This window comes from Panicum hallii, unplaced genomic scaffold (assembly GCF_002211085.1).
Source record: "Panicum hallii strain FIL2 unplaced genomic scaffold, PHallii_v3.1 scaffold_197, whole genome shotgun sequence".
NCBI classification, from domain to species: Eukaryota; Viridiplantae; Streptophyta; class Magnoliopsida; order Poales; family Poaceae; genus Panicum; species Panicum hallii.
The window spans coordinates 1-25,847 of NW_020356330.1; the positions used below are offsets into that span (position 1 = coordinate 1).

General features: G+C 48.2%; 1 protein-coding gene and 1 long non-coding RNA gene across 3 annotated transcripts; both read right to left on the reverse strand.

Moving 5' to 3' along the window:
* Positions 1-20,124: 20,124 nt before the first annotated feature.
* On the reverse strand, positions 20,125-21,594 carry LOC112878645. 2 transcript variants are annotated; one of them, XM_025942885.1, is made up of 6 exons: positions 21,544-21,594; positions 21,204-21,452; positions 21,050-21,115; positions 20,923-21,003; positions 20,715-20,830; positions 20,125-20,416 (listed from the first exon to the last, which is right to left on the reverse strand). In XM_025942885.1, the coding sequence occupies exons 2-6, from the start codon at positions 21,297-21,299 to the stop codon at positions 20,368-20,370; spliced, it is 408 nt and encodes a 135-aa protein (XP_025798670.1). In that variant the 5' UTR covers positions 21,300-21,452; positions 21,544-21,594; the 3' UTR covers positions 20,125-20,367. The 2 variants fall into 2 exon arrangements, with proteins under 2 accessions (XP_025798670.1, XP_025798668.1); XM_025942883.1 differs by having other exon boundaries at positions 20,125-20,464.
* A 171-nt stretch (positions 21,595-21,765) lies between these two features.
* LOC112878647 lies at positions 21,766-25,299 on the reverse strand. Its single transcript, XR_003225819.1, has 5 exons — positions 24,728-25,299; positions 24,000-24,133; positions 23,544-23,896; positions 22,006-22,108; positions 21,766-21,920 (listed from the first exon to the last, which is right to left on the reverse strand). It is a non-coding gene; the product is annotated as an uncharacterized LOC112878647 (long non-coding RNA).
* Between the last annotated feature and the right edge of the window lie 548 nt (positions 25,300-25,847).

Consider the following 25,847-nt stretch of genomic DNA (forward strand, 5'->3'; position numbering starts at 1 on the left):
GGCTCCTCGTGTTGCCTGTCGCTGCTCGCCGGTGGTTCGATCGACAACACATTCTGGCACGCCCAGTGTGGGACCATCTTCATCGACTTCGTCATCGGCGTTGCACAATCTTCATCGACTCCGTCATCCTCGTCGGCTCTGTCAGCAGTGGTCGGCAGGATGTCAAGGGACGATCCGATCACTTACGAGGAACTCTCTGCTGAACATAAGCAGAAGTATGATGAAATCAAGACTCAGTTTGAAGCCGATCTCATTGGCTCTTTCGAAAGGACTCGCAGCCATGGTGTCAGGTGGAAGGATTTTCACCTGAAGGTGCTCTTGATGGGTGGATTTATCTACTCCGTCTGAAGATCGTACTAGAGCGCTGCGACAGGAAGTGAATTATGCGGTGCTCATTCATTGCACCGACACTCGGAAAGTTTGGTTAATGCTTTTGGCGTGTGCTCTGCGTGTGGTCAGGAGATTATGAAGCTCAACATTCCCCAACTGGACCTACCTTGGGAAGTCATAGAGGAGAATTGTCGTTCCAAACCAGACCTCCACTACCGTATACACTTGCAGCTGCAGAATCACATGGTGCTCCAGCTTATGTAGTTTGTAAAGAGGGTGGTGACCCACGGATCACCAGTTTTTCAGCGAGCCACCTAAGGAGATCCACATGGTTATGTGTGTATGTATATACCGACAGTAATAATCCGGTACATCCAGTACAGAAGGCAGTTGGAGGGTTTCTGGAGCTGACGCGGAAAAAACAAGCGTGGCTAGCAACTTATGCTACCGGGCCGAGTCATGACAGCATGCACTCGGCCCCTGGGTTACAGACAGCGGAGCAAATCAGCAATATCCTAAGGGATCAGTTCGGAATATTACCAAAAAGGAGAGCGATCGGCTATACTAAGCCGTATCCAGGAGACTATGACTTAATCCCATTACCACCCAAGTATCGGCTCCCCGAGTTCACTAAATTCAGTGGGGCAGAAGGATCTAGCTCCATCGAGCATGTGAGCCGATATTTAGCGCAGTTGGGTATGATTTCTGTATCAGATCCGTTGCGAGTAAGGTTCTTCTCGCAATCGCTTACAGGACCGGCCTTTGGATGGTATACGTCATTAGGTCCTGACTCCATCCGTACCTGGAAGCAGTTGGAAGAGCAATTCCATGTTCAGTATCACACAGAAAACGCGGAGGCAGGAATTGCCGATCTGGCGCAACTTCGACAGAAGCGAGGAGAAAACCGTAGCAGAATTCATCCGACGCTTCAGGGAGATGAAGAATAGGTGTTATTCACAAGGATCTCAGAAAAAGAAGCTGTCGAATTAGCATCAGTGGGATTATTAAAGCCGATCAGGGATCTGGCTTTTCAACTGGAATTCACCTCTTTGGCGCATCTGGTCCAGAAATTATCAACATATGAGCAGCGCCATCCTGATTATACCAAGACAGATTTTAAACGTCAGGTGGCGGTAGCCGACACGGAAGAAGCCGATGACTCTGAGGAGGAACTAGAGGTATCGGTTGCCGAGTGGGCTCGTGGTGCAAATCCCGTGCCTTGTAAGTGGCTGAAACAAACTGGTCCGGCAAAAGGGTTTGACTTTGATGTGAGTAAGGTCGAACAAATTTTCGACTTATTACTGAAAGAAAACAGTTGAAGTTTCCGGAAGGGCATAAGCTTCCCACGGCACAGGAGCTAAAAGGAAGAACATATTGTAAATGGCATGATTCCTTTACCCACGGTACGAACGACTGCAAGGAACTCCGTCGGCAAATACAATCGGCTATTGAACAGGGCCGATTGGTCTTGGGGAAGACCGCCATGAAGGTAGACACTCAGCCTTTTCCTGGTGTAAACATGGTAGAACAAAATGACCGGTCTGCAAGGCGGCAGTTGGACTTCGCGCTCGGCATCAACATGGCAGGGATAGCATCACGACGTCAGGCCAAAAATATGAAGGCTGGTTCTAGCAATCGGCCCCAAAAAGAGGAAAAAGAATATGTCTCAGAAGAGCGGGTAAGGTACGTGAGGAATCAACGTCCAACTTCTTCTGATCTTCTCATGAAATACGAGTATCAGTACAGCAGCGCCTCCGGCGGGAATCTGAAGACGAAGAATATGAGCATCGTACCAGAAAGCGTTTGAAGAAGCATGAGGATGCTCGTGATCATTGGTACTGCCTATTCTTCAGGTATTGTTGGGATTCCGGTATGAGCCGATTGCCTACTGTTAGGGACTGCCCAGAGTGTGCACATATGAGGACAGAGGCAAGGGAATCGGTTTTTGGGCGATTAAGACCTGCGCCAACTCACCAGGAGCGGGTTCGGTCACCACGAAGAGAAGATGGAGAGGAGGATAGGTATCATCGCCCACGTTGGTGCCCGGATGGGCTACATCGTTCACAAAAGCGTCGGGTTCAGAGGCTACGGAGCTTGGAGGAAGCCGAGGCCAGATACATCGAGACATTGAGAAAAGCGCGACCGGATCTGGCAGAACAAGTTCATTATGAGCAGGAAAAGAAGCCGCGCCTTTCGAGGAAAGAATGGCGGCCCAGGCCAACGAAAGCCGATAAGAAGGTATCGGCTGATACACACATGGTGTTTGTACTTCCTGCAGAATTCCATGCTCAGGCCTACGAGGAGCCATCCGTAGCCCAGCTTGATCTGGGACCACGGCCGGTGATATTCGAGAAGCCGCAAGCCAAAAATTACAAGCACTTGAAGGCGTTATATCTCAAAGGGTATATCAATGGTCAGCCCATTAATAAAATGCTAGTGGATACGGGAGCGGCAGTCAACATTATGCCATATTCAGTTCTGCGCCGATTGGGGCGATCTGCCGGGGATCTGATCAAGACTAATGTCACGCTAAGTGACTTTAATGGGCAGACTTCAGAAGCTCAGGGTGTCCTCAGTGTAGATCTCACCATCGGGAGTAAGACCGTCCCGACTTCCTTCTTCGTCGTTAGCAGCAAAAGCACCTATAATGTCCTACTCGGCAGGGACTGGATTCACACCAACTGTTGTATCCCCTCAACAATGCACCAATGCTTGATCCAGTGGGATGGAGACGAAGTGGAGGTAGTCCAGGCAGATGACTCAATCGAGATTTCGCATGCTGCCATGAGCATCTAGGATGCAGAGGACCAAGAGCCGATTTCAGGGATAAGCTTAGAAGGGTGCGACCGCATCGAGGCTACAAAAAACGGAGTGAGGCTGGTCTTATCCACTGGCCTTACGGAATAGAAAAGTTGCACGAAGGAAGTCACAATAATGTTCCCATTGAGGCCGATTCACGCAATCGGCCCCCAAAAAATGAATTTTTGGTGATAGGTGCTTTACGTAGCTGTTATGAGATGGCCGGCTTTGACAGCCGGCCCGATCCTTTTCTTAAACACTTGGAGAATTTTGAAATATATAAATCGGCCGATACCACCGATCGGCTGGAGATCGTTTTGTTATCTTCTTTTCCTATTTGCAGCGTTGATTTAACAGAGGACGGGAAGCTAGGATATGGCTTCACATCGGCTGATGAACTTGAAGAGATCGATATTGGTCCCGGGGATAAGCCGCGGCCAACATTCATTAGTAAGAAATTGCACCCGTCATTTCGAGAGCCGATGATAACCCTATTGAAAGAATATGCCGATTGCTTCGCCTGGGATTATACAGAGATGCCTGGGCTCGATAGGAGCATGGTGGAGCATCGGCTCCCTCTCAAAAGTGGATTTCGACCGTTCCAACAGCGGATACGTCAAATGAAAGCCGACGTCTTGGTCGAAGTAAAAAAGGAAATAGAGAAGATGATAGAAGCCGGATTTATCAGGGCTTGCAGGTATGCTGAGTGGATTTCAAGTGTCGTACCCGTGCAGAAGAAAGATGGCCGATGGCGGGTTTGCGTGGATTTCAGAGATCTTAATAGGGCCACTCCGAAGGATGAATATCCGATGCCTGTCGCGGAAATATTAATCAACGCGGCTGCCGGCCACAAGATTCTGAGCTTCATGGATGGTAATGCTGGGTACAATCAGATTTTCATGGCTCCTGAAGATATACACAAAACGGCGTTCAGAGTACCCGGAGCGGTGGGACTGTTCGAGTACGTGGTTATGACCTTCGGGCTGAAAAATGCCGGGGCAACGTATCAGCGTGCCATGAACCACATCTTCCATGACCTAATCGGCAATCTGGTAGAAATCTACATCGATGATGTCGTGGTCAAGTCAGCATCGGTCGAAGGGCACCTAGACGATCTACGGCAAGTTTTAGAACGAACCAGAAAATTCGGGCTCAGGATGAACCCGAAAAAATGCACTTTTGGTGTAACAGCTGGGCAATTCTTGGGTTTCCTGGTTCATGAAAGAGGGATAGAGATCGGCCTAAAAAGTCAAGAGGCCGTGCGTACTATGGTGCCGCCCACTAACAAGAAGGAGCTCCAACAACTTATTGGCAAAATTAACTTTGTCAGGAGGTTTATCTCTAACTTATCTGGGCGGATTGAACCCTTTATGGAACTGGTGAAAATCAAAACCAATGAAGAGTTCCGCTGGGGGGCAGAACAACAACGGGCATTCGAAGAAATCAAAGACTATTTATCGAGACCACCTGTGTTGGTGCCACCGCAACAAGACAGGCCATTTTACATATATTTGTCTGTCGGTGACACCTCCATCGCTTCGGTGATAGTGCAGTTATACGACGGCAAGGAACGGGTGGTATTTTATCTCAGCAGAAGGATGTTGGACGCCGAAACAAGGTACTCTGATATGGAAAAGCTTTGCCTTTGTTTGTTTTTCACATGCACCAAGCTTCGTCACATCCTGCTGTCGGCTGAGGTAGTCATCATCTGCAAATCGGATGTTATAAAACACATGCTATCGGCTCCTGTGTTGAAAGGCCGATTAGGCAAATGGATGTTTGCATTATCAGAATTCGACATCCGATATCAACCCGCGAAAGCAGTTAAAGGGCAAGCACTGGCAGATCTCATTGCTGAGAGGGTTAATACCAACATAGCAGCACTTTCCGTACGAGCCTGGGCCATGTATTTCGATGGATCCGTCTGTGGAGATGGTTGTGGAATCGGCATCTTGCTGGTATCGCCTCGGGGGGTAGCATACTCTTTCTCAATTAGGTTGCCGACCACCTGTACTAATAACCTTGCAGAGTATGAGGCGGTGCGTAAAGGCATGGAATTGCTTCTGGAGACCGGAGCTGAAGCTGTAGAGGTCTTCGGAGACTCCAAATTGGTAATTTCCCAACTCACCGAGGATTACAGGTGTGAAAGTGAGATATTATTTCCGGTATGGGTGCACTGCCAGGAGCTGATAGCCCAGTTCAGGTATATAAATTTTTATTGGATACCTAGAGCTCAGAATGCAGAGGCCAATGATCTCGCGCAGCTGGCTTCAGGATACAAAGCCGATGGGCCCAGACATCCGGTGTACTTCCTGGACCAGGGAGATTGGAGAGCCGATATCTTCAACTACTTGAAGGATTCGGCTCGGGGGGCACCCAGGAAGATACGCTATAAAGCCATGAGGTACGTCCTGATAGGAGATGATATGTTTTACAGGACCTTGGAGGGGCTGCTGCTCAAATGTCTAGGGCCGACCGAGTCCAATCGGCTCCTGCATGAAGTTCACGAAGGAACGTGTGGGACTCACCAGTCAGCTCACAAGATGAAGTGGCTAATCAGACGGACAGGATACTACTGGCCCACTATGCTTGAAGATTGTTTTAAGTATTATAAAGGATGTCAAGCATGCCAGAGGTTCGGAAAAATCCAGATGGTGCCAGCGTCCGTAATGAATCCCATTGTTAAGCCGTGGCCATTCAGAGGCTGGGGCATGGATATGATCGGCAAAATTAATCCTCCATCTAGCAAGGGTCATCAGTTCATTCTAGCCATCACAGATTATTTTACCAAATGGGTGGAAGCTGTCCTGATGAAGTCAGTAACATCCAAAGATGTGATTCATTTCGTCAAAGAGCATGTTATTCACAGATTTGGGATCCCACAGACTATAACAACAGATGGTGGCTTGGTTTTTATTTCAGAAGAATTCAAGAAGTTTGCTGCCGATATGGGTATCAAGCTGATTAGGTCGTCTCCTTATTACGCCCAGGCAAATGGGCAAGCCGAAGCATCCAATCAGAGCCTTATCAAGTTGATCAAGAGGAAGATCGATGAATACCCCAGGCGCTGGCACGAAGTCTTATCAGAAGCATTATGGGCATATCGTATATCTTGTCATGGGGCAACAAAAACTTCTCCTTATCATTTGGTCTATGGGCAGGAAGCCGTGTTACCGTGGGAGGTTACAGCCGGGTCCAGGCGCATAGAGTTCCAGAATGACTTATCCGCTGAAGAGTATGCTACTCTAATGAGTGATAATGTGGAGGACCTCACGGAACTCAGGCTATGGTCACTAGAAAAGATTAAGGAGAATAAGGCTAAAGTAGCCCGTGCATATAATAAAAGGGTCAAGCCAAAGGAATTCCAGGTAGGAGATTTGGTTTGGGAAGCGGTATTACCGTTGGGAACAAAAGACACAACATATGGCAAGTGGTCCCCAAACTGGCATGGACCGTACAGGGTTGACCAGGTCTTACCCGGGAACGCATACATGCTTGAAGAATTGGACGGCGTCAAGTTTCCTGTAGCAGTCAATGGCCAACACCTAAAGAAATATTTCCCAAGTATGTGGGCTGACGAACAGTAAAGCCGATAGCACCCATCAGGCAAGAAGCCGATACAACCAGCAGGTTAAGAAGGGAGGTAAAGGTTGAGTCGACGACCTTACCATTGGCAAGACAGGAAATGGGAAAAGGGCCGATGAGCGCTGATCGGCCCGAACAATAATAGAAAGGATTAGAACAGCCGATGCGTTGCCATCGACTTTAGAAGTTTTTGCTTATGGCAATCGAAACATCACAAATTATCAAACAGCCGATGCACCACCATCGACTTTAGGTTCATTACGTGGAAACACAGTGGGTTCACTACATACAGATACAAAGTTTATCCTAAACAGGGCTACTGAAGGAAGGCGTCTATAGCAGCGATAGCATCAAGACGGATGCGGTCGACCTCAGCGAGTACTGCCTCATCATCTTCGTCCGCCCCCGGCACCACTTGTTTGCTCAAGTTGCTCAGCTCGGTCAGGTCCGCCTTCAGCTCGGAAGTCAGAGCTTCTGCCTCCTGCTTAGAACCAGCAATGAGATCCTTCTCCTCCTGAATGCGCCGCTTGGTGGCCCGGACTTTGGCTTCAAGGTCTTCCAGTTCCCTCTCCAAAAGTCGAAGCCGATGGGCAGAAGTGGATGTGTCAACCTTCGCGTCAAGTGCGGCCTTCTTCTTGTTAATCGACTGACACATCTCAGCGATGATGGTCCTTAAGAGCGATTGGGAACGCCGAGTCTCGATCCTGCGGCGAGCTTCTGCCACTTTTGCTTGGAAGGAAGAAAGGTGTCCGGCCGGCAAGAGCTTGGCCTGGAGACTCACCGGGAGCTGGGAACTGACCTCGTCAAGGATCTATTTAACTGCACTAGAGTCTTGAATCAGCGCGGAGATTGGACCTAACAGAAGCTCCTTCACGCGGAGGAGCCGATCAATAGTGCTGGTCAGGCCCGAGGAAGAATCAGCGGCTTCTAGTATGGTTGATCCAATCGTGGCAGGATCAAACGCGAGGAGTTCTGAAAGGTCTAGGTTCTGGAAGAAAAGAGGGTAAGCAAGGTGTTGCAGGAGAAGACCAAAGAGGGTAAGCAATTGCAATGGAAGAGGGAAAGACATACCTGTCCTGAGAAGGAAGTAGCGATGGCCAACGAAGGGACGATCGGCTCCCGGGGGTGCACCCTTTCCGAAGGACGAACGGTAGCAGCAGAGGCCGCCTGAACCGCACCCTCGGAAGAAGAGGCAACAGCCGACGGGGCAACGGTCGGCTCTACGAGAGGAATAGCCGATGAAATGGCAATCGGCTTCGTGGGACGTACCTCCCGTGCAGGGGAATCAGCAGTGGCCGAAGCGGTAGAGGGTCCTTTCAAACAGGGACCAGCAGGGGGTGAAGACACGATCGGCGCCTGCGGGCTTGGTGAAGCAGCTGGGACAACAGCTGACGCAGAAGGATCCTCCAAGGCCGTCGCGCCCGGATCACGGAGAGTAATCAGGGCCCTAATAGGCGCATTCACGTCCTCTGGCGCCCCTGAAGATGAACCTTTCTGGCATGGGGGCTCCTCCTCACTGGAGACTTCTACAACGGCAGGCTGCAAGAGAAGAGAGCGCCGTTAAAAGAGATATGAACAAAGACCCGATTGCAAAGCGAGAGAAAAAGGCCAAACCTGGGCGACGACTGGAGATGACGGAACAGGAGAAGATGGTGTGGCTTCCTTCCGGACCTTCCTGACCAAAATCTTCCTCGTTTTGGCACGAGCTCGGGGGGCAACAGCTTCCAAAAGCCGTTTTCGCTTGGGGGTCAGCTTAGCAGTGCCCGGCTGAATCCGCATTATGCTTTTTGAGGGAGGAGGCGCATTCTTGCCGAAAAGAACCACTGGGGCAATCGCCAGGAAACAAAAGGGCGATCCATCTTCGTTCATCGGCTCTGGGCCATCTTCTTGCTGCAGAAGCAGAAAATGGAGTCAGAGAGGGGGGCCAGTAAAAGTTGAAAGAAGAAAGACCAATCAAAGGCGGTACCTCTTCAACCGGGATATCATACTCAGGATGGATTTGCTGCAGCATCGGGCCCAGAGCTCTTCGGAAAACATGAGTTTTCCACATCGACCACCATCCCTCAAAGTCGACGGCCGAAGAAGTAAAGGAAAGATTGGTGGGAACTGACAAGGGAAGGTCTGTGAACAGAGTATAGCACCTCTGGGCGGTTAAAGCGTCAGGAAGGTCCACCCTGCTTGATGTCAACAGGTGAAGGAGGAAGTGGGGAGGCACCTGCGCAAGACCGAACTGCCGGGCTGCTACGACCGGCTGGTAAAACTCGTAACCAGGCTTGAGGATCCGGTTAGAGGTACTCATGCCAACTGGAAGGAGACAGGGCCGAATCATGATAGAATAAAGACGCCTGGTGTCGGCATCATAGGCAATGTCGGCCAGTCGGAAGGTAGCCGGGTTCTCAAAGAGCTCGGAATCGGCATAAGGAAGGAAGTTCGGGTTGTCAAGGCCTTTGTAGAAAATCCGGAACCATCGGGAAGCATCTAGAGGGTTCAGTTTCCCACCAGGGAGACTATACAAAGCCTGCCCGAAACTGGTACACCTAATCGGTCTCCCACTCAGATCAGGGAAAGAATTGCCGAGTAAGGAAGGAAAATCAGGGTCAGAACTTTGGAAATAAAGATGAGCCCACAGCTGGATAAACCACCATGGGCCACCGGTCCTGATTTTCTTCTGAGAAAGAAGGCTAGAAGTCATCAAATGGAGATATCTGTAAAGTTCCCCAAGAAATAGCCTACCAAGGCCAACAGATTGACCCCTGGCCAGCTCATAAGCCAAGGAGAGGTAGTTCTTAGTTGGAGCAAGGGAAGGGCCACAGAAGAGGAAATGTTCGAGCCATAGGTTCAGAAAGGCTGTGTGCTCTTTCTCCGATACAGGGCCTTTGCTTTTCTGGTGTTGGTTCAGGTATGTGCTCCAGTTAGTGCATTCAGATTTGGAAGACAGTTTGTAAGGGACTACAGAGAGGCTATAAGCAGAAGGGCAGGTTGATGATATGTTTAAGCCGGTGATCATCACAACGTCCAGCAGCGTTGGTGCTAAAGGGCTGTGACCGAAGAGGAAACAATTCAAGGCGTCAGACCAAAAATAGCCGATGGTCTTTAGAAGGTTCTCATCTTTTTCAAGGGGAGAGAGGGACAGAGACAGAGCATCGGCTATCCCGATGGATTCCCATAAGGGCTGGTAAGCGCCTGCTACTCTGTTGTACCAAGCCATCCAGTTTTCAGGAGGATTCAGCCAGGCACGGAGGCTGTCCGACCAAGATTCTAGGTCTATATCCTGACTCACAAAGGGGATTCGATTGGCTTCACAAGAGATCAAATCTATGGGTTTCTCATAAGAACGGGGCCCTAGGCAGAAAGAATTGGGGGAAGAAGGGTGCGGCAAGAAGATATCGGAAGCCTGAAAAAACCCCAAGAGGGAAAAAACAAGATTGCCGAGGGAGGAGTTAATTAACCGCGCAGTAAAACTTGCAGATGCTGTGTTAAATTGATGGAGGTCGGAGTTCACCTTCAGACCAAAGGCATCGGCGGCGGTGCGCGAAGACTCCGCCATCGGGAACCTTGAATCGGGATCCTGGAGGGCGGATCTAGGTTTGGCGGCGCAGGATCGGATATGTGTCTCAAGGACCGGAGAGGATCTTGCGGTTAGGGTTTGTGAGCGAAGGGGATCGGAGTTGATCTGGATCCCAGAATCCTTGGAGATTTGTGCCAGGTGAAAGGCCAGCGGAAGGGTAAAGTAAATTGAAGGGTTATTTCAAATCCGGATCGGCATACTCTGAACCAATGCGTTGCCATCGGCTTTTGAAACAGATAGTTGCGCACAAAAAGAATTGCTGCTACAAAAGTAGATTTTATTCATAGCAGGGCAGCATACACAAAAGAGGAGTTAACTGCTCCTAAAGATGGCCTAATGGGAATACTACAGTCTACCACCAGTACACGCCGGAGGTCTTGCGGCGCTTGGGCGACGGAGCAACGCTCGGGCCACTGTCACCGGTGTCGCTGCCGCCGTCGTCGTCATCCCCGCTATCGTCGCTGGTGAAGCTGTCGTCGCCATCGGCTCCTGCGCTGCTATCAGCGGAATCGTCCGATGACCTGCCAAGAAGGAAGGTACCTGCCATCGGATCTTCTTCGGAGGAGAAGGAATCGGCTCTTTCCTCCGAGGAAGAAAGGTCTTCCCCCCAAGACGCGTCGTCCTCATCCTCCTCCAGCTCGGCTCCGAGGAGGAGTGCGAGATCCTCGCCATCGGTCAGGGAGTCATCATCCTCTGACCGGTAACGGAAATCCCACTCTTCTTCATCCCAATGCAGGGGAGCACGGGCTTCGTAGGCGGCGATCGGATCATACTCCGGAGTTGGTTCTCGGGAGGATTCGGATTCATAAGAAATAACGGAGGAGGCAGAAGAGGAAGAAGCCATGGTAAAAGAAGAGGAAGGGAGTAACTGGTGATGGCTGCGAGAGGAAGATGATTGAGGAAGTTGCCGTAGGAGAGTTTATAAAGATAAATCGAGAGGTGGAGTGAATCGGCATTGTGACGGTTCCTGAGGAGCGTGGTACAGAGCAGTCGTATCAGTTGGAAGTCGGAAAGGCATGGATTGGAAGCCGAAGGGTCAAGGTAATTTTAAATGATTTCGGAATTACCATCACCGAAACCAGGGGGGCATGTGTTATCGCCATATTCTGGACGGGCCAGAAGTGGGCCGTGGAGCAAGATGGGCTTGAGAGACGGCTATAATAGGCTTGCAGATCGGGTTCCGTACGGGCGTTTGGGGCCCACAAGACCGTGTAAACTCAGGTTTAGGCAGTTAAGATTTGTGTCGTGTTTGATTAGGGTTAGTTAAGGAGAGCAAGTCTACGGACTATAAATATGTACCATGAATAAACAAGAAAGACAGATTCATTCATCAACAACACACGGCGCATCGCCTCCCCTGTTCCAGGGTTCTTCATCGGGTAAGTGCCATGTTGCCCCCTGATCACGCTTCGCGTGATCGGGGGCGCATTGCTCTTACTTGTTGCTTTATATGTTGCTCGTTCTGAAGCCTTGTAGATGGCGGGTAGCATTAGTTATCGTAGTGCGCATAGAATAATGTTATTTTTGTATCATGATCTTGCTCTGTTCATTGTTCTTGCGTGCTCCGCGATCATCGTGCCTAGTCATGGGTGCAATGATCGCGTCTTGCTTTGTTTATGTTAATAGATCTAATCTGTTATGGCTAGTTCCTGCTTGTTAGGGGTTTAGCTCAATATGTGCATGATTAGGCCTTGCAAACGAGTTGAAGGTTCCGGCAGTACGTTAGTATCGGATCTTAGTCTGTATAGAGGTCTCTTTAGGAATCGGCTCTTTAGTTGTTCTTAGGGTCTCTGTTCGGGTTGTTTGTTCTGATGCTCTGCGTATTCGTTAGGCTCAATCACGTGTAGGACGTTCCGATTGTGTAGTGAGGGCTTAGCTGTCGTGGTTTGGATTAGATTAATATCTTTAAAGCAAGTTTTATCCTATTATCATATTCATATGTTGTCTGACCCAAAGATCCGATCCGGTAATGATGCAATCGGCTCTTTACAGCCGATACCGGGGAAGAGTGATGAGCCGATCACGGCTCGGACTAACCTTTACAAGTGTCTGTGCTTACAGGAATTTCACGAATCATACCTTCCTGATCAGGTACAGGATCAGGTGGCACGCCTAGCAACCCCAAGCCAGGGTGTGCGCCAGATCGCTGGGCCGTTGACCGAGGGACCGGGGCCCGCCAGCCGTCCCGGAAGCCTCCCGGCTCCTCGTGTTGCCTGTCGCTGCTCGCCGGTGGGTTTCGATCGACAACAGTTTTACACTCTCGAGAGGTTGCACAACTTTACCCACAAGTCGTGAGCTACGCTAGTTGTTCATCACACTTCCTTAGGTGAGATGGCTAGCAAGCGCACTACGAGACCGTTACAAAGGATCACGTTGGTAAGGTGTAACCGCTAAGGATTCTGGATCAGCAACGATGGGGCCCACCTCCGGGGGTACAAGACACACAGCACAGACCAAGCCGGAGGAGCAGGGACCATTGAAGCTTACCACCCCTCTTGCCCACGCAGGTAAGTTACTCCCGAACCAACACGACCTAATTAGTAAGTCAAGACCGTCCCATTCCAGTCTTGTGGTTGCGCGGTTGTCCCAGGTTGTCGCTCTATGAACCGGTCCTTATGGAGAGTGGCCAACCAAGCACTAAGCACCGTGCTGGCCCCCTAAACCAAGTTTCTAACAAAACATATTTTAAGGAGACGTGAGCCACTCAAGCACACAGCACAGAGGGCCACTCTCAGGATTAAGTTGCATAAGACCATTAATCAAATTAATTAAAAAGGACCACCATATGTTATAGCGCAGCAACCTAGCACAACTAACCAAAATGCAACCCAAAGGATATATATAAAGGATATGAAGTGGCTAGGAAAGTCCTTATAGGTATATAGAATTAAAATGCAGTATGAAATTGTATTTAAAAGGTGATAGGAGGTTCATGTTATACTTGCCTTCCTCGTACTCTCCTGGCTGCTGCTCAAACTGCTCAGAAGATGGCGGCTCCTGGTACTGGTCCAAAGGTTCCGCGTCTACTCACGATCGCAACGCCAAAACATAGTCCAGCAAACAAGGACAAAATATAAGAAACAGTACAACATTACATATAAATAGCACACAAAACCATGCTAGAACTATTCTACGTGTTACAACGATCGCGTGGATATAAAGAACACCTAAAACGGAGCTAAGACGAGAAAACTACGCTTAAAACAAGATCCAGGGACCTATTTGTAAGAAAACTGGAGGTTCTAAGGGGTTCTGTGCAAAAACCGATGACTTAAACGTAATTAAAGGGTAGACACAGGGACTAGCTAGCTAAAAACCCTAGGCTGGACGGCGGGTTCAAAAACCGGGAAGCTCAAGGGTCTAAACGAATAAAACGGGACTTAACTGCGAATACTTTTGAACTAAAGAGGACCGCGGGTTGATTTCTCTAAAAGACAGGGGCTCTTTAGCAAAACATCAAGGCCGAACTGGTATGATCTAATCAGAACGGTTGGATCTGGATCCTGCGGTTCGGAACAAAGGGGTTCGCGGCTTCTAATCAGGCGCGTTGATCTCAGATCGAACGGCCCGGACTACGCGGCTCGGGTCAACAGCGCTTGGAACGGCGGGGGGGTCGCCGGAGACTAAGTCCCGCGGCGGCGCGCGGCTCGGCTCGCCGGAGCTCGGCGTTCCCGCCGCTCCGGTGGGCAATCCTTCACGACATCAGGCCAGGAAGCATCCCCATGGCACGGGAAACACGTCTAGGGGAAACAGAAGCGGCCGAAACTACTCTAGCGACGATACGACGGTGAGGGGCGGCTCGGGGCGGCGGACTCGCCGGCGAGCATGTGGTCTAGGCGCTGCGGCCAGTTAAGGACCACGACGCCTAGTGCTAAAGAACCAGGGAGCGAAGGGGAAGCTCACCGAGGGGTTGCGGTGCCCGGAGCGTGGCGGAGCATGGCCGGCGGCGAGATCCTGCGGAAGCGACGCTCGGGGTGATCGCGGACGGGCCGAGGTGGGGTCGCTTCAGGTCTGCTGGCCCCCCAAATCGAAGCACACGGGCCCTGCAGAGGTGCTCAGGAGATCAGCACGGCCAAAGGCCCGACGACGGCGAGCAATTGAGGTGGCGGAGGCCATTACCGACGCGCAAGCTCGACTCGATTCCCGGCAAAGCAGATGCTCACGGCTCAATTGCCAGCTAGGGGAGGTTCTAGACGACGAGGCGGATCTATTGCGGGGGTTGTGGTGGCCTGGGCCGCGGCGGAGCGGCCGGACCACGGGAAGGCCGAGGTGACCGGAGCGGGGAAAGAAGGGGGCGGCGGTGCTGGAGATCTTCGGGCGACGCAGGGTTAGGGTTCTGGGGCTCAGGAGGTCCCTTTTGTAGGGCGGCGGCGCTGCCTTGGCGTGCGGGCCCAGAGGAGGGAGCTCACCGAGGATATCGGGGGGAAGTTGGGCGCCGGAGAAGAACGGGGAGGGAAGAGGAAGGCGCTGACGCGCGGGGCCGTGATGCCAGAGAGAGAAAGGGGGAAGTGCGGGCGGCCGATGGGCTAAGCCGGCCAATGGGCTGGTGGGGAAAAGAGTGGGCTGACGTGGCCCATGCGGGGAAGGGGAGAGGGAGAGGGTGTGCTGGGCCTCGGGAGAGAAGGGGGAGAGGGAAAGGAGCCCAAGGGAGAAAAGGAGAGTGGGCCGGACTGCCTGGTTTTATTCCTTCTCCTTTCCTTTTTCCTTTACTCAATCTATTCAAACAAACTATTTGAATTCAAAATATAATTTGAATTCAAACCCATAAACTCAACACAAATAAAACAATGCTGCAGCATGAATGCACAAACATTTTAATCCTATGATAAATTTTATTTTCTTTTGTTATAAATTGCTTTAAATGCCGCCAAAATTAAAGAAAAGCCTGGAAAATTCATTTAAGCCCAAATAAATTCATTAAAATTAGGGAAAATTACATTAGGGTGTTACACTTGCCTTCTTGAGCGGGGTCGGGGGCAGGAGTGTTAGAAGCTTCCGAACTTTGGTTCGGGGCTTCAGTTAGTTCCTCGACGGCTTGGGTTGGATCTTCAGAAAACCCTTGGTCTTGTCCTAAGACCAACTCGTAATCTCCGTCATCAAGCGTCGTTGATTCTATATGAGATGCAATTAATTAAGTAAGACGAGATTTAAATTTAAGATCTTATATTACAAAAGTTGCAATTCACCAAGTTAACACACAAGAGTTCATGAAATAAAAAGGGTTTAGGTTTGAATCATCATTTATAAAGGAGTCATGAGACCAGTGGTTTGCAAACAGCCCCCTGGGCTTCTGCACCTTCTAAACCGGGGTCCCTGGCCAGAGGTGAAGGGGGGGGCAGAGGGTGGGCGGTCACCGCCGGCGAGGAAGGTCACCGGTGGCGGGGTCTGCGTGGAGGGGGAGTACCACAGGATCCTTGCGCACCCTCGGCCGTACGGAATCGGGAGGGGATGGCTTGAAGCGGCGGTGCAGCAGAGACGGGCGGCCGGCGGTGGAGGGAATCGGCGGGGTTCCGGCCGGGATTGAAGGGCGATTGGGGGTTAGGAAGCACGAGCGAGGATCGGGACAACTTGCTAGGGGGTCCACGAGGACACAAGGTGCCCGGAAGTGGCTGCCCACGGTGAGCCGTGGTCACCGGAGTGGAGGAAGAAAGGGCGGCGGTGGTGCTCGGGTTCCAGGACATTGTGCAACACAATTGTGGTGAGGAAAAGAACGGCTACGCGCTGGGGGAGCTCATGAGCAGGGAAATTGTCACACCCGATTTATAAAGAACATAAATCGAGCAATCATATATGCGCCAGGATCAAGTCACGCATATATGCAACAGAATCATCAAAATATCACAACACATATCACGAATAACATAATATAAATCGTAAATGAATTGTAAAAGAATTATTTTATTACAACCGAATCAAGAGTCGGTTCAAGAGTGCGGAAGCGTAAAAAGAGATACATGAAGAGCTGGGCGCCACAGGGACGTCGACTGGGAGACAAACGCCTAGAAGTCGTCGAAGCCGCTGACGTAGTCCTCCACGTTGCTGGGCACTGAGCAGCAGTCGAAGATATCCGAAATAGAACAGAAGAGTAGAGAGGCAAGTGTGAGTACAAACTAGTACTCAACAAGCATAACACAAACTATGAGGCTCTAGGCTAGCTGACTCAACTGCATTAACTTTTAGTCTTGGCAAATTTTATTAAAGCTAATTACTACAAGTGGATGAATTACCATAAACCCAATTGCATAATAAATTAATCAATATTAATTAAGAACTACTGAGAAACCATCCAAACCAAAACCACCCGGGGAATCTCCCTAATCAAAGGTTGATAACCCCACTAATCAGACGGAGGATCTGGGCCGCTCATGACTGTGAGCACAGCTGATATATCAGTTTTACACTCTCGAGAGGTTGCACAACTTTACCCACAAGCCGTGAGCTACGCTAGTTGTTCATCACACTTCCTTAGGTGAGATGGCCAGCAAGCACACTACGAGACCGTTACAAAGGATCACGTTGGTAAGGTGTAACCGCTAAGGATTCTGGATCAGCAACGATGGGGCCCACCTCCGGGGGTACAAGACACACAGCACAGACCAAGCCGGAGGAGCAGGGACCATTGAAGCTTACCTGAATGTCACAGCCTTCCCCCCTAAAAAGAATCTCGTCCCGAGATTCTAGAACAGAAGAAGTTGTATGATCAATGTCGAAGATTGGCTTGGAAGAAGTCTGGAAAATTATGCTGAAGATAAGACTCAGTTTCCCATGTTGCTTCTTCTTCTGTGTGATGGTTCCACTGAATCTTGTACATCCTAATGGTTACCCTTCTAGTACTCCTTTCTTTGGTATCTAGCACTCTGATGGGATGTTCCGTATAAGTTAGATCGGGTTTGATTTCAATAGTCTGAGGATCGATAATTTCAGTAGGAACTTTGGCACACTTCCGAAGTTGAGATACATGAAAGATGTTATGGATGGCCGCTAGTTGAGGAGGAAGTTGAAGACGATAAGCTACGGGTCCACAGATTTCAAGGATTTCAAAGGGTCCGATGTATCGAGGAGCAAGTTTCCCTTTTACGCCGAACCTTTGAATACCTCGGGTAGGAGATACTCGAAGATATACGAAGTCTCTGATTTGAAACTGTAATGGTCTTCTTCGTATATCAGCGTAGCTTTTCTGTCGAGATTGGGCGGCCTTTAGATGGTTCTGGATAATCCTTACCTTATCCTCTGCTTCCATAACTAGGTCGGGTCCAAAGACTTTACGTAAGGGGCAATTATCTTGTTTACTAATATATGGTGTTATGTTCTTTGGATTGTAACTTTGTCGTGAAGTAGAATGACAATCTACGCATTTCCTTAACTGCATCTTTTTCATCACATGTAGACTCGACGTTTCTTGCCGATGGTGATTATCAGCTCTTTTCGGAATCCGAAAGGGAAGTCTCTGAAGACGCCGGGAACATCGTCGGAGGATCACCTGAAACCCCGAACCCGAGTTCGGAAGAAATTATTAACATTTCTGACCCCAGCCCCGCCAGTGAAGGCAAGCCCCGGACATAAACCCAGTGTCTTATTTACACTGCAAATTACCTTTATATATTTATATACTTGCGCATTAAGTTCTTAGAAATTGTCTGGAAACTCTAGTTGCATATTCCTAGGAACCGATGTACTGGATATTAGAACCTGAGTCCGACTAGAGCTATGCTAATAGGACCGGTAGAAGTCGAGTGATTTCCTGTCACTCGCGCGATATAGGAATTGGTTGTTTACATACTGCAATCACTATAAGGATGACGGACGGGGATTATGTGCAGCTTTATGGAGAGGAATAATACCCCGTCTGTGTTGATAATTTTGGTTAAGGTCGCAGTGTGTGGTAGTGGCAGTTAAGCGTTTGAAAGTACTAGCCACATGCCGCGAAATATGATAAGCGGTAAGCCTAGTAACCAATCGGTCCGGCAAGTGGACTCGTCCCCCACCACTCGACTTTTATTTTATGTTTACACGCACCGACTGTGAGAGTACGTTCTGCAGAGCAGACGGGAATACGGTCATGTAGTCGCGCTACAGACGTATGTCCTGCACATTGGATGTGCGTACGGTCCAGCAGTCGCTTGTGGTGGCTTTGTTCCACGACTCGGAATGAAAGGCAAACGGTTGCTTCGGAACTATCGTTGGATGTTCCAAGCGTGTGAGTTAGGTTTACCTTGCAAGGGTTGAAATTCGATTCAGAATCGTCCGTTTCTCACGAAGATTGAGATTGCTTAACTCTTTTGCCACATAGAGTAACAAGGGAAATCTTATGAGGAGTAATACTGATGTATGCTTTAAAGAGACTCTATCTTGCTTGAGTAGTTACAGGTGCTTACCTAGAAAGGCTAAAGGGTCTAGAATCTGAAAGCTAAAATATGAAAGTAAGGACCTACTCTTTATCGCTTTTCAGCTGAAACAAAACTTACCTCCTCATTAAAGCCTTCATGGTCTAGTTATGGGCTAAGTATACCCAAATTCCGGGTAAGCCTTGCTGAGTATTAGAGTACTCAGTCTTGCTATATGATTTTGTTTCAGGTAATGTCTCTGAAGACCCTACTTACCCCATGCCTTGGCCTTATGCTTTGCCTGACGGTTGGTCCGTGGAGTGGGATCCGTCCCCGGCCAACCTCGATCATAACGAGTGAGGTTATGCCATGGCTTAGCATGACGTCCTTACTGGCGACGTGTATAGTTATCGTACTTTGAATTCCGCTGCTTAAACTTGAAAACTGGTTTGTAATAATGACTGTAGTTTGGAACCTTTGCTTTTTCTGCAAACTTTGTAATGACTTTACTAAATGTGGAACTTTGTACTACTTGTGGAAACTTTTGTAAAAAAATTTCCCTGTGATGTAAAATATGATGGTGACTGTATCTCTGAACTCACCTTCGTGTGAGGTAACCTTATTCGATCCCGGAAGTTAGGTGGTTTCATCGGGACTCTACCCGACAGGCCAAGGGGTTACACCGTTTGAAGCACGTTGAAGCCCTTGAGAGAGGACTTGCGTTCTTGAGCCGGTGTAATTCAGGTTGATTCTGCCACATGATCTCAAGCTAACCAAATCACATCTACACCATACCCGCAACGCAAAGCAAGTTGGATAGGCTAGAGATGAAATCTAAGAAACAAAGGTCACGGTTCCGGCACGTTGATCGCTAATCTCCAAGTGCTCCTATCAAAAACTACTTCTTTGGGAACATTCCACTCCTTGAGATCTCTTTTCACCGCCTCCTCCCACCGTCTCCTCCTCCTCCCACCGTGTCCTTCCAAGTCAGTTTAGATCTACCTCTACCCCTGTTTACATTATCAACCCGCTTTAATAACCCACTACGCACTGGCGTCTCCGGAGGCCTCCGTTGAACATGGCCAAACCATCTCAGCCAGTGTTGGGTCAATTTCTCCTCAATTACATATATCCTTAGCATCCCTACTTTCTGTAATATTATTGTATACTAAATGCTGAACTCTGTCTGCAGTTTTTAACTGCAAAGATTTGAAGGTTTTCTCGATGAACCTGCCATCCTTTGAACCAAGCAACGAGGTTCAGTATCAGACAATGCCATGCCTCGCTGAGACGATTCTTTTCACATTCATTAACGCTGGCGTATAGTATATACCTTGCAGTTTGCATGACTCAGTTTCTGCCATGTGGGTACCAAAGATGGTACGAAAACCAGAGTATTCTACTATTATGTATAGTCCTAACATTTCCCTTTCTGTATCTAGTACAATCTCTTCTTAATGTTGAACTTCATCTCTAGTTAACTCCGATATTCCAATCTATACTAAAAGGAAAACTCCAGATTCAAAAGTTCCTCCATGGATCTACCATTCTTTGAAACGAGCAGTTCAATGCCAACAAGGACATGCTCTGTGGTAACCATACTTTCTACATGCTGAAAGCACTGTCTATCTGGTGGCACTACCTCCAGCAGATATCTGTAGAGTCAAAACCTAGAGAAGAAAACGGCGGGACTACAGGAGCAACCCGCTTCAGTCTTGTGATAACGTGTAAATATACAGGGGTATCCATTTTTTTAGCCCTTCAGGAATTAGGATGCTGCAGGTGCCGCCTGAAGCCTTGCAAGATTTGTCTGGAGGCGTCCCAAATGAAATGCAGTGAGAAGCCAAAGGAAGCAGAGCTGATAGGAAAAAAAGAGGAAAAAATGGCTCTTCAGTGATCTAATCCAGGACCTAGTAAATGAAACAACAAATAATTTATATCGAGAGTTAAAGATATGAAAATTCATGCCCTCTAATTGAAATGGGAATCATCACAGAAATGGAAAACCCACACGTGTTTAGAGCACCCAGGAGCCAAGACTCCATGTGCTGATTTCTTTTTTTTTTTAATTGAAACCAAAACACCTTCACATGAGGCTGATTTCATACCGGCAATGCATATAGGGTAACCATGTTTGCTTTCTTCTCAAGTCTGCTGAACAGCAAACTATAAATTCCAGCAGCTGTCGCATCACCAGTCTTTGGACAATAACATCTATACAGACCTACAAGAAAACAAATTTAATTTTTAAAGTAGCAAAGTTTGCAAAAACAAGCAGAAAAACTGGAAGCAATCTAAGAATATTTTCACATTTACCTTAGCTTTGTACTTTTCGTCCAGTGAAACAACTGTAAACAACAACTCCCTTCCAGGCCTTGTCAAAACATAACTGATTACCTGTAAAGAGTCAAAGTCCATACTTGGTGGTGCATTGTCATGATACCTCACTATCCATGACATCAATTACCCTTGCCCAAGTTGATATTGTAATGAGATTAAGTAAAGCAACCTTCAGATGGAGAAAGTTCTTCAAATTAGATCAGCTTCAGTATCCAAAACATAATCAGGAAAACACTAATTAATATGAAAGGACATACCCAAAGAAACAAGCTTATTCTCACTACTATGTAGAACCAGCTGTGGGTTTCCCACCCTGCATGCTTACTTGAACCATCTTCACTAGACTTGATCATGACATCAGAAGTAAAGAAAAAAATACGCTCTTTGGTGTAAAAGGGGGGAAAAAACTATTGCTCATTGATTAGGAAATTTAGGAAGATACAGAAAGTGGCTGATGTGGAAACATAGGGGAACGCCATGGAAAACTCTGAGCTTGTGAAGGACAGCTGGTAGAAGCATAGACATTATAAGCATATGAAAGTTTGCATTAGTTAAACGATAACTGAGAGATAGAGAGAAACCAGTGCCAATTATTACCTTTAGTGTATCTGCCAAAGCTGGGTCAACTTGCTTATCTTTAGATATGAGGAAAAACAAGTTAATGGTCCGTGACAACTGAAGCAATGACTGTCTTAGATTACTTCAACGTATACATTAAAAGGTGGAGAATTTGCTTAGTTTTATCACTTCATGGAATAAACAAACACTATTCAGAAATATCAACTTTTGATTTCGAATTTATGCACAAGGGTTGTTCAGTTAAAAAAAATATCTAATTCAAACAATATTTGCACAGGCAGATAATTTCAAACCAGTGAAAAATTAAAAAAAATATATCGCTATCAAATAAGTACCTTTGAGCCAAGAAAAACAATGGCAACATCAACATTCTTCTGAGCATCCTCCTTTGCACACTAAGAATAAAATCACGGCATCAGGGAAATTAAATATGTAAAATTCTTTGCCTTCAGGGATTTAGCCAACATCAGGGATACTTACCATCAAGTTTGACCAGCCACCTTCCTCAAGAACAGATTTAGCTAAACTCTTTGGCGATAATTTCTGATAGTGGACTACTTCCTTAGCTTCATAAGAATGGAATCTGGATGATAAAGTATTAAAGGCCGATGGAATGTAAGTAAATTCTAGAATATGGAAGTGGCATTTGATAGCTAAAGTAATCATTAGAAGGTACAAGAAATATTTTATATGAGCTAATAAGTTTGGCAGTCAGCAACTGAACTGATAAGACAAGGCTGAGTAAGTAATTACTGGATCTGATCAGCAGACAACTGAAATTATGTTAATGAATATTGACTGATTAGGAACATCAGAGTATAGCAATAGTATTGCATCCATCATCAACATCAGTAACCAGGTGTAACCTAGGCAGGAAGTGGTCAGTGCTTAAGATGTATTGTTGACGTAAAATTCTCTGTTGAAAGAAACTCATTACTGATAAGAACTGGTCATTGTTACAAGTGCTTGGAAAGAAGTTATCCACGTGAACCATAATTAGGCTTTACACACCTTTTAGTATCCTTTAAAGCCCTTTTCATCTCTCTTTCCCCTTCTCTCTTTTTGTGGTGATTCCTGTTGGGTTTCAATTCTAGCCTCGCACAACGTGGTTGGGATTAAAATGCTTTGTTATTGTTGTATCCATCTATATCCAATGTACCATATTGAAATTGATTCTTAATCACCCGATCAAAATCGAATCGATTCTGATAACCACCGTGCTGTCGTTCACCGACCACCCCACCATGTTGCTTTCGTCCCCCACCTCCTGCGCCGTAGGAGGTCCACACCTCCATTCACTACACCACCATTCCAGTTCCAACCCACAGACCCGTAGTCATGACCACTTCCCACGCTGGACAGCCCCACTTCCCATGCTGCAGCTGGCAGGAAGTGCTGACTGGAGGCGTGCTCCAGCTGGGCATGCTGTCACAGCGCCACCGGGTTCGCAACCTGCTACTTGTTTCGATCTGGAATGAACTCATAGCTTGCTGCTACTGCTGCTTTATGGCTATTGTTGGCAATCTTTTAGAAGAGTTCTTGGTGCTCATATAAGCCTTTGTATAATTCTATAAGTTTTCTGAAGGACAAAGTAATCCCAGCGCTCATAAATCAACACTAAAAGTTGTTGATGCAGAGAAAATTAGGTTTGATTTATGCTGCTGATGTTCTTGCCATACATACAATTTTGGTCCCGGCAGTTTGCATCTTGGTAACCATACTAAGAAGCAATCTTGACGATGCACATGTTTCTTTGCCAATGATTGTGTACAAGTCAACTATATATATTTTTTAGTTTTCCTTATCAATATATCAGCACTCCATTCTTGCTTACTATTTATTTCATTTTGAACTAAACTAATTATAATTATTTAGGTTCACTTGAGAACTTATACACGTTACTTAGAAAATAGATTTATGCTAAATGTAAGGTCAACCGTCCGAGCATCAGCATTGTTCAAACCACCATGTGGATGCAAGAAGTAGGGGAACAGAGGTGGGAGGCATGCATGTATTACCACACAAGTTGACCAGCTTGTGCGAAGCAAAGGTGGAGAATGGAAGGTATTGTTTGCAAGCCTTGCATTTCACCGTGATGCCTTGGATGAGGTGTTCGAGCTCACGACTGTGACGGTAGCTGGTGACATCACCATTATGGCAGCAGGCACTACAAATAGGAATTTTCCGAGGGAGACACTGCAACAACGGCAGGATAGCATGAAGCCAAAATCAAATAAAACCAAACCAAACTGCATCCAAATTCATTCAGTCAGGGCAGGGCAGAGCTGAGCTCGCCCTGAAAATGGGAGGTCGGAGAGGAAGGCCGCATTCAGAACACACAAGGGCACTTGTGGCGAGGATGCACTCTCCCCTGGCAAAGACGGACATGAGATGGGCGGGAGTAGTGTCGCACAGGTGTACCAGAAACTTGCTGTAGGGGGATGTATCCAGAGTCGCAGAAGTTGCATTTGAACCTCATCTGATGGATGATTCTGTCCAATAAAAAGCAGTGAGTGTCGGCGGGCGGGAGGGGTGGGTGTCGGCGTCGGTGGCAATGTCTACAGTGCAGTAGCCTCTGGTCCATCCTGATGTTTAACACACCCATCTCCTGCGATACGATTCAATATATCTATCAAATTAATCATCGTGGAGAAGCAATAGCCAATAGAGAGAAGACCATAGTAGCTCGGAAGGAGAAGCATCTACGGCCGGGAGGAAGAGTACGGATCCGACAGCACATATGCCGGATCTACGCTGATGGGTTATTAAAACGCTAATAAAAGGACACTTTAAAACGTTTAAGCGACTATGAAACGTCTTTTTAAACAACATGGTGAAAATTTCAATATAGCATAATATGCATAATTCCATCCTAGATCATCAGACTTTGGCCTCCTAGTTTAATCCTTTAATGGATCATAGCGATCACTTTGAGAGCCGGCTGCAGAGGCTCCTGCTGCTGCTACAGATGCACCAGCAAGCACTATTGCTTGCCATTTGCTCTCTGCTTTCAGCAAAATCAAAACAATGGTGGAGCAAATGAATATATAGCCCATAACCAAGCAATGAGCAACAACAGGCCAGGAGAAGCAGAGGCCGGCTAGCAGCAATACGCCAATACATACTAGCAGGCAAGCAGGAAGGCAGTAGCACTAGCAGAATAGCAGCGAATCCAGTGATAGAGTGAGAAAGGAGCGGGTACCAGTGGCGCAGTGACTTGAAGCTCCAGGCGGAGGAGGGTGGACGCGCAGCGGCAAGAGAGCTTCGGCTTGAGGACTTGAGGTGTGGCGGCTGGCGGACGAGCGCAGGGGGGCAGCAGCCGCCTCTCCTTGTGGCGGCGGACGGGCGGAGGGCAGGCGCCAGACGAGCGCAAGGGTCGCAGCCAGTGGCCTTATCTCTTCCTTGCAGCGGCAGACAGGCGGAGGCCAAACGAGCGCAGGGGCCGCGGCGGCCTCCTCTTCTCCATCTGGAGGAGCACGGTCGGACGAGCACTGGGAGCCACGGGCGCCTCTCCTAGAGGCGGTGTCGGCCGGAAGGGGCGGCGGCGGCGGACGGCCTGGCCACACGCAGAAGGGGTGGCGGCGGATCTGGTCGAGCCCGTGCGCTCTCTACCGGACCGTGCCCGTGACCTATCTTTCGTGGTTTCCCCTCTCCCTAAATCGCCCCTGACCACCTCGCGTCTTCGCCCAATCGCCCCTTCGGCCTTCTCGCCTGGCTTGCTCGCGCCGCCGCCCCCACGTCCTCCGCCTCCGCCTATAACATCAGGATCAACCAGAAGCTACTGGACTGCAGATATTGACATTTGTGGTCTTCCGGTCATAGACGTTTCTTCTCTCAAGGCTACTAAACTGTAGATTGACATTCATGGTCTCTTGGTCATGGACGCTTCTTCTCTTGCAAGAGATGAGCATTTATAACATTAGGAAGATGGGTGAGATCTGAGATGAGATCTTCGGCCCGGCCGCAACCCATCCCTTATAAGCCATTGGATGGTATATAGACAATCTTTTTGTCCATAATATATGGGGCCAATAGCACATAAGGAATGAGTATAATTTCCAGTGGTAACTGCTCAACTTCATTCCTTTTGCAGTGCGCTGGCGTCCACATCTTCTGTCGTGCCTGCGTTAGCCGCCACGAACAGGCATGTATCTCCTACTGCTCTTCGCTGGACCAAATCATCAGTAAGATGAAGTTCAAATGCAATTGCTGCGACTTTGTATACATCCCCTACCACGAGATTGAATGCTGGAGGTTGGGCTGAATCAGCCGCTGCTGCAGCAGGTGAATCAGCTGATCAGCTGCGCCAGCTGAATCAGCCT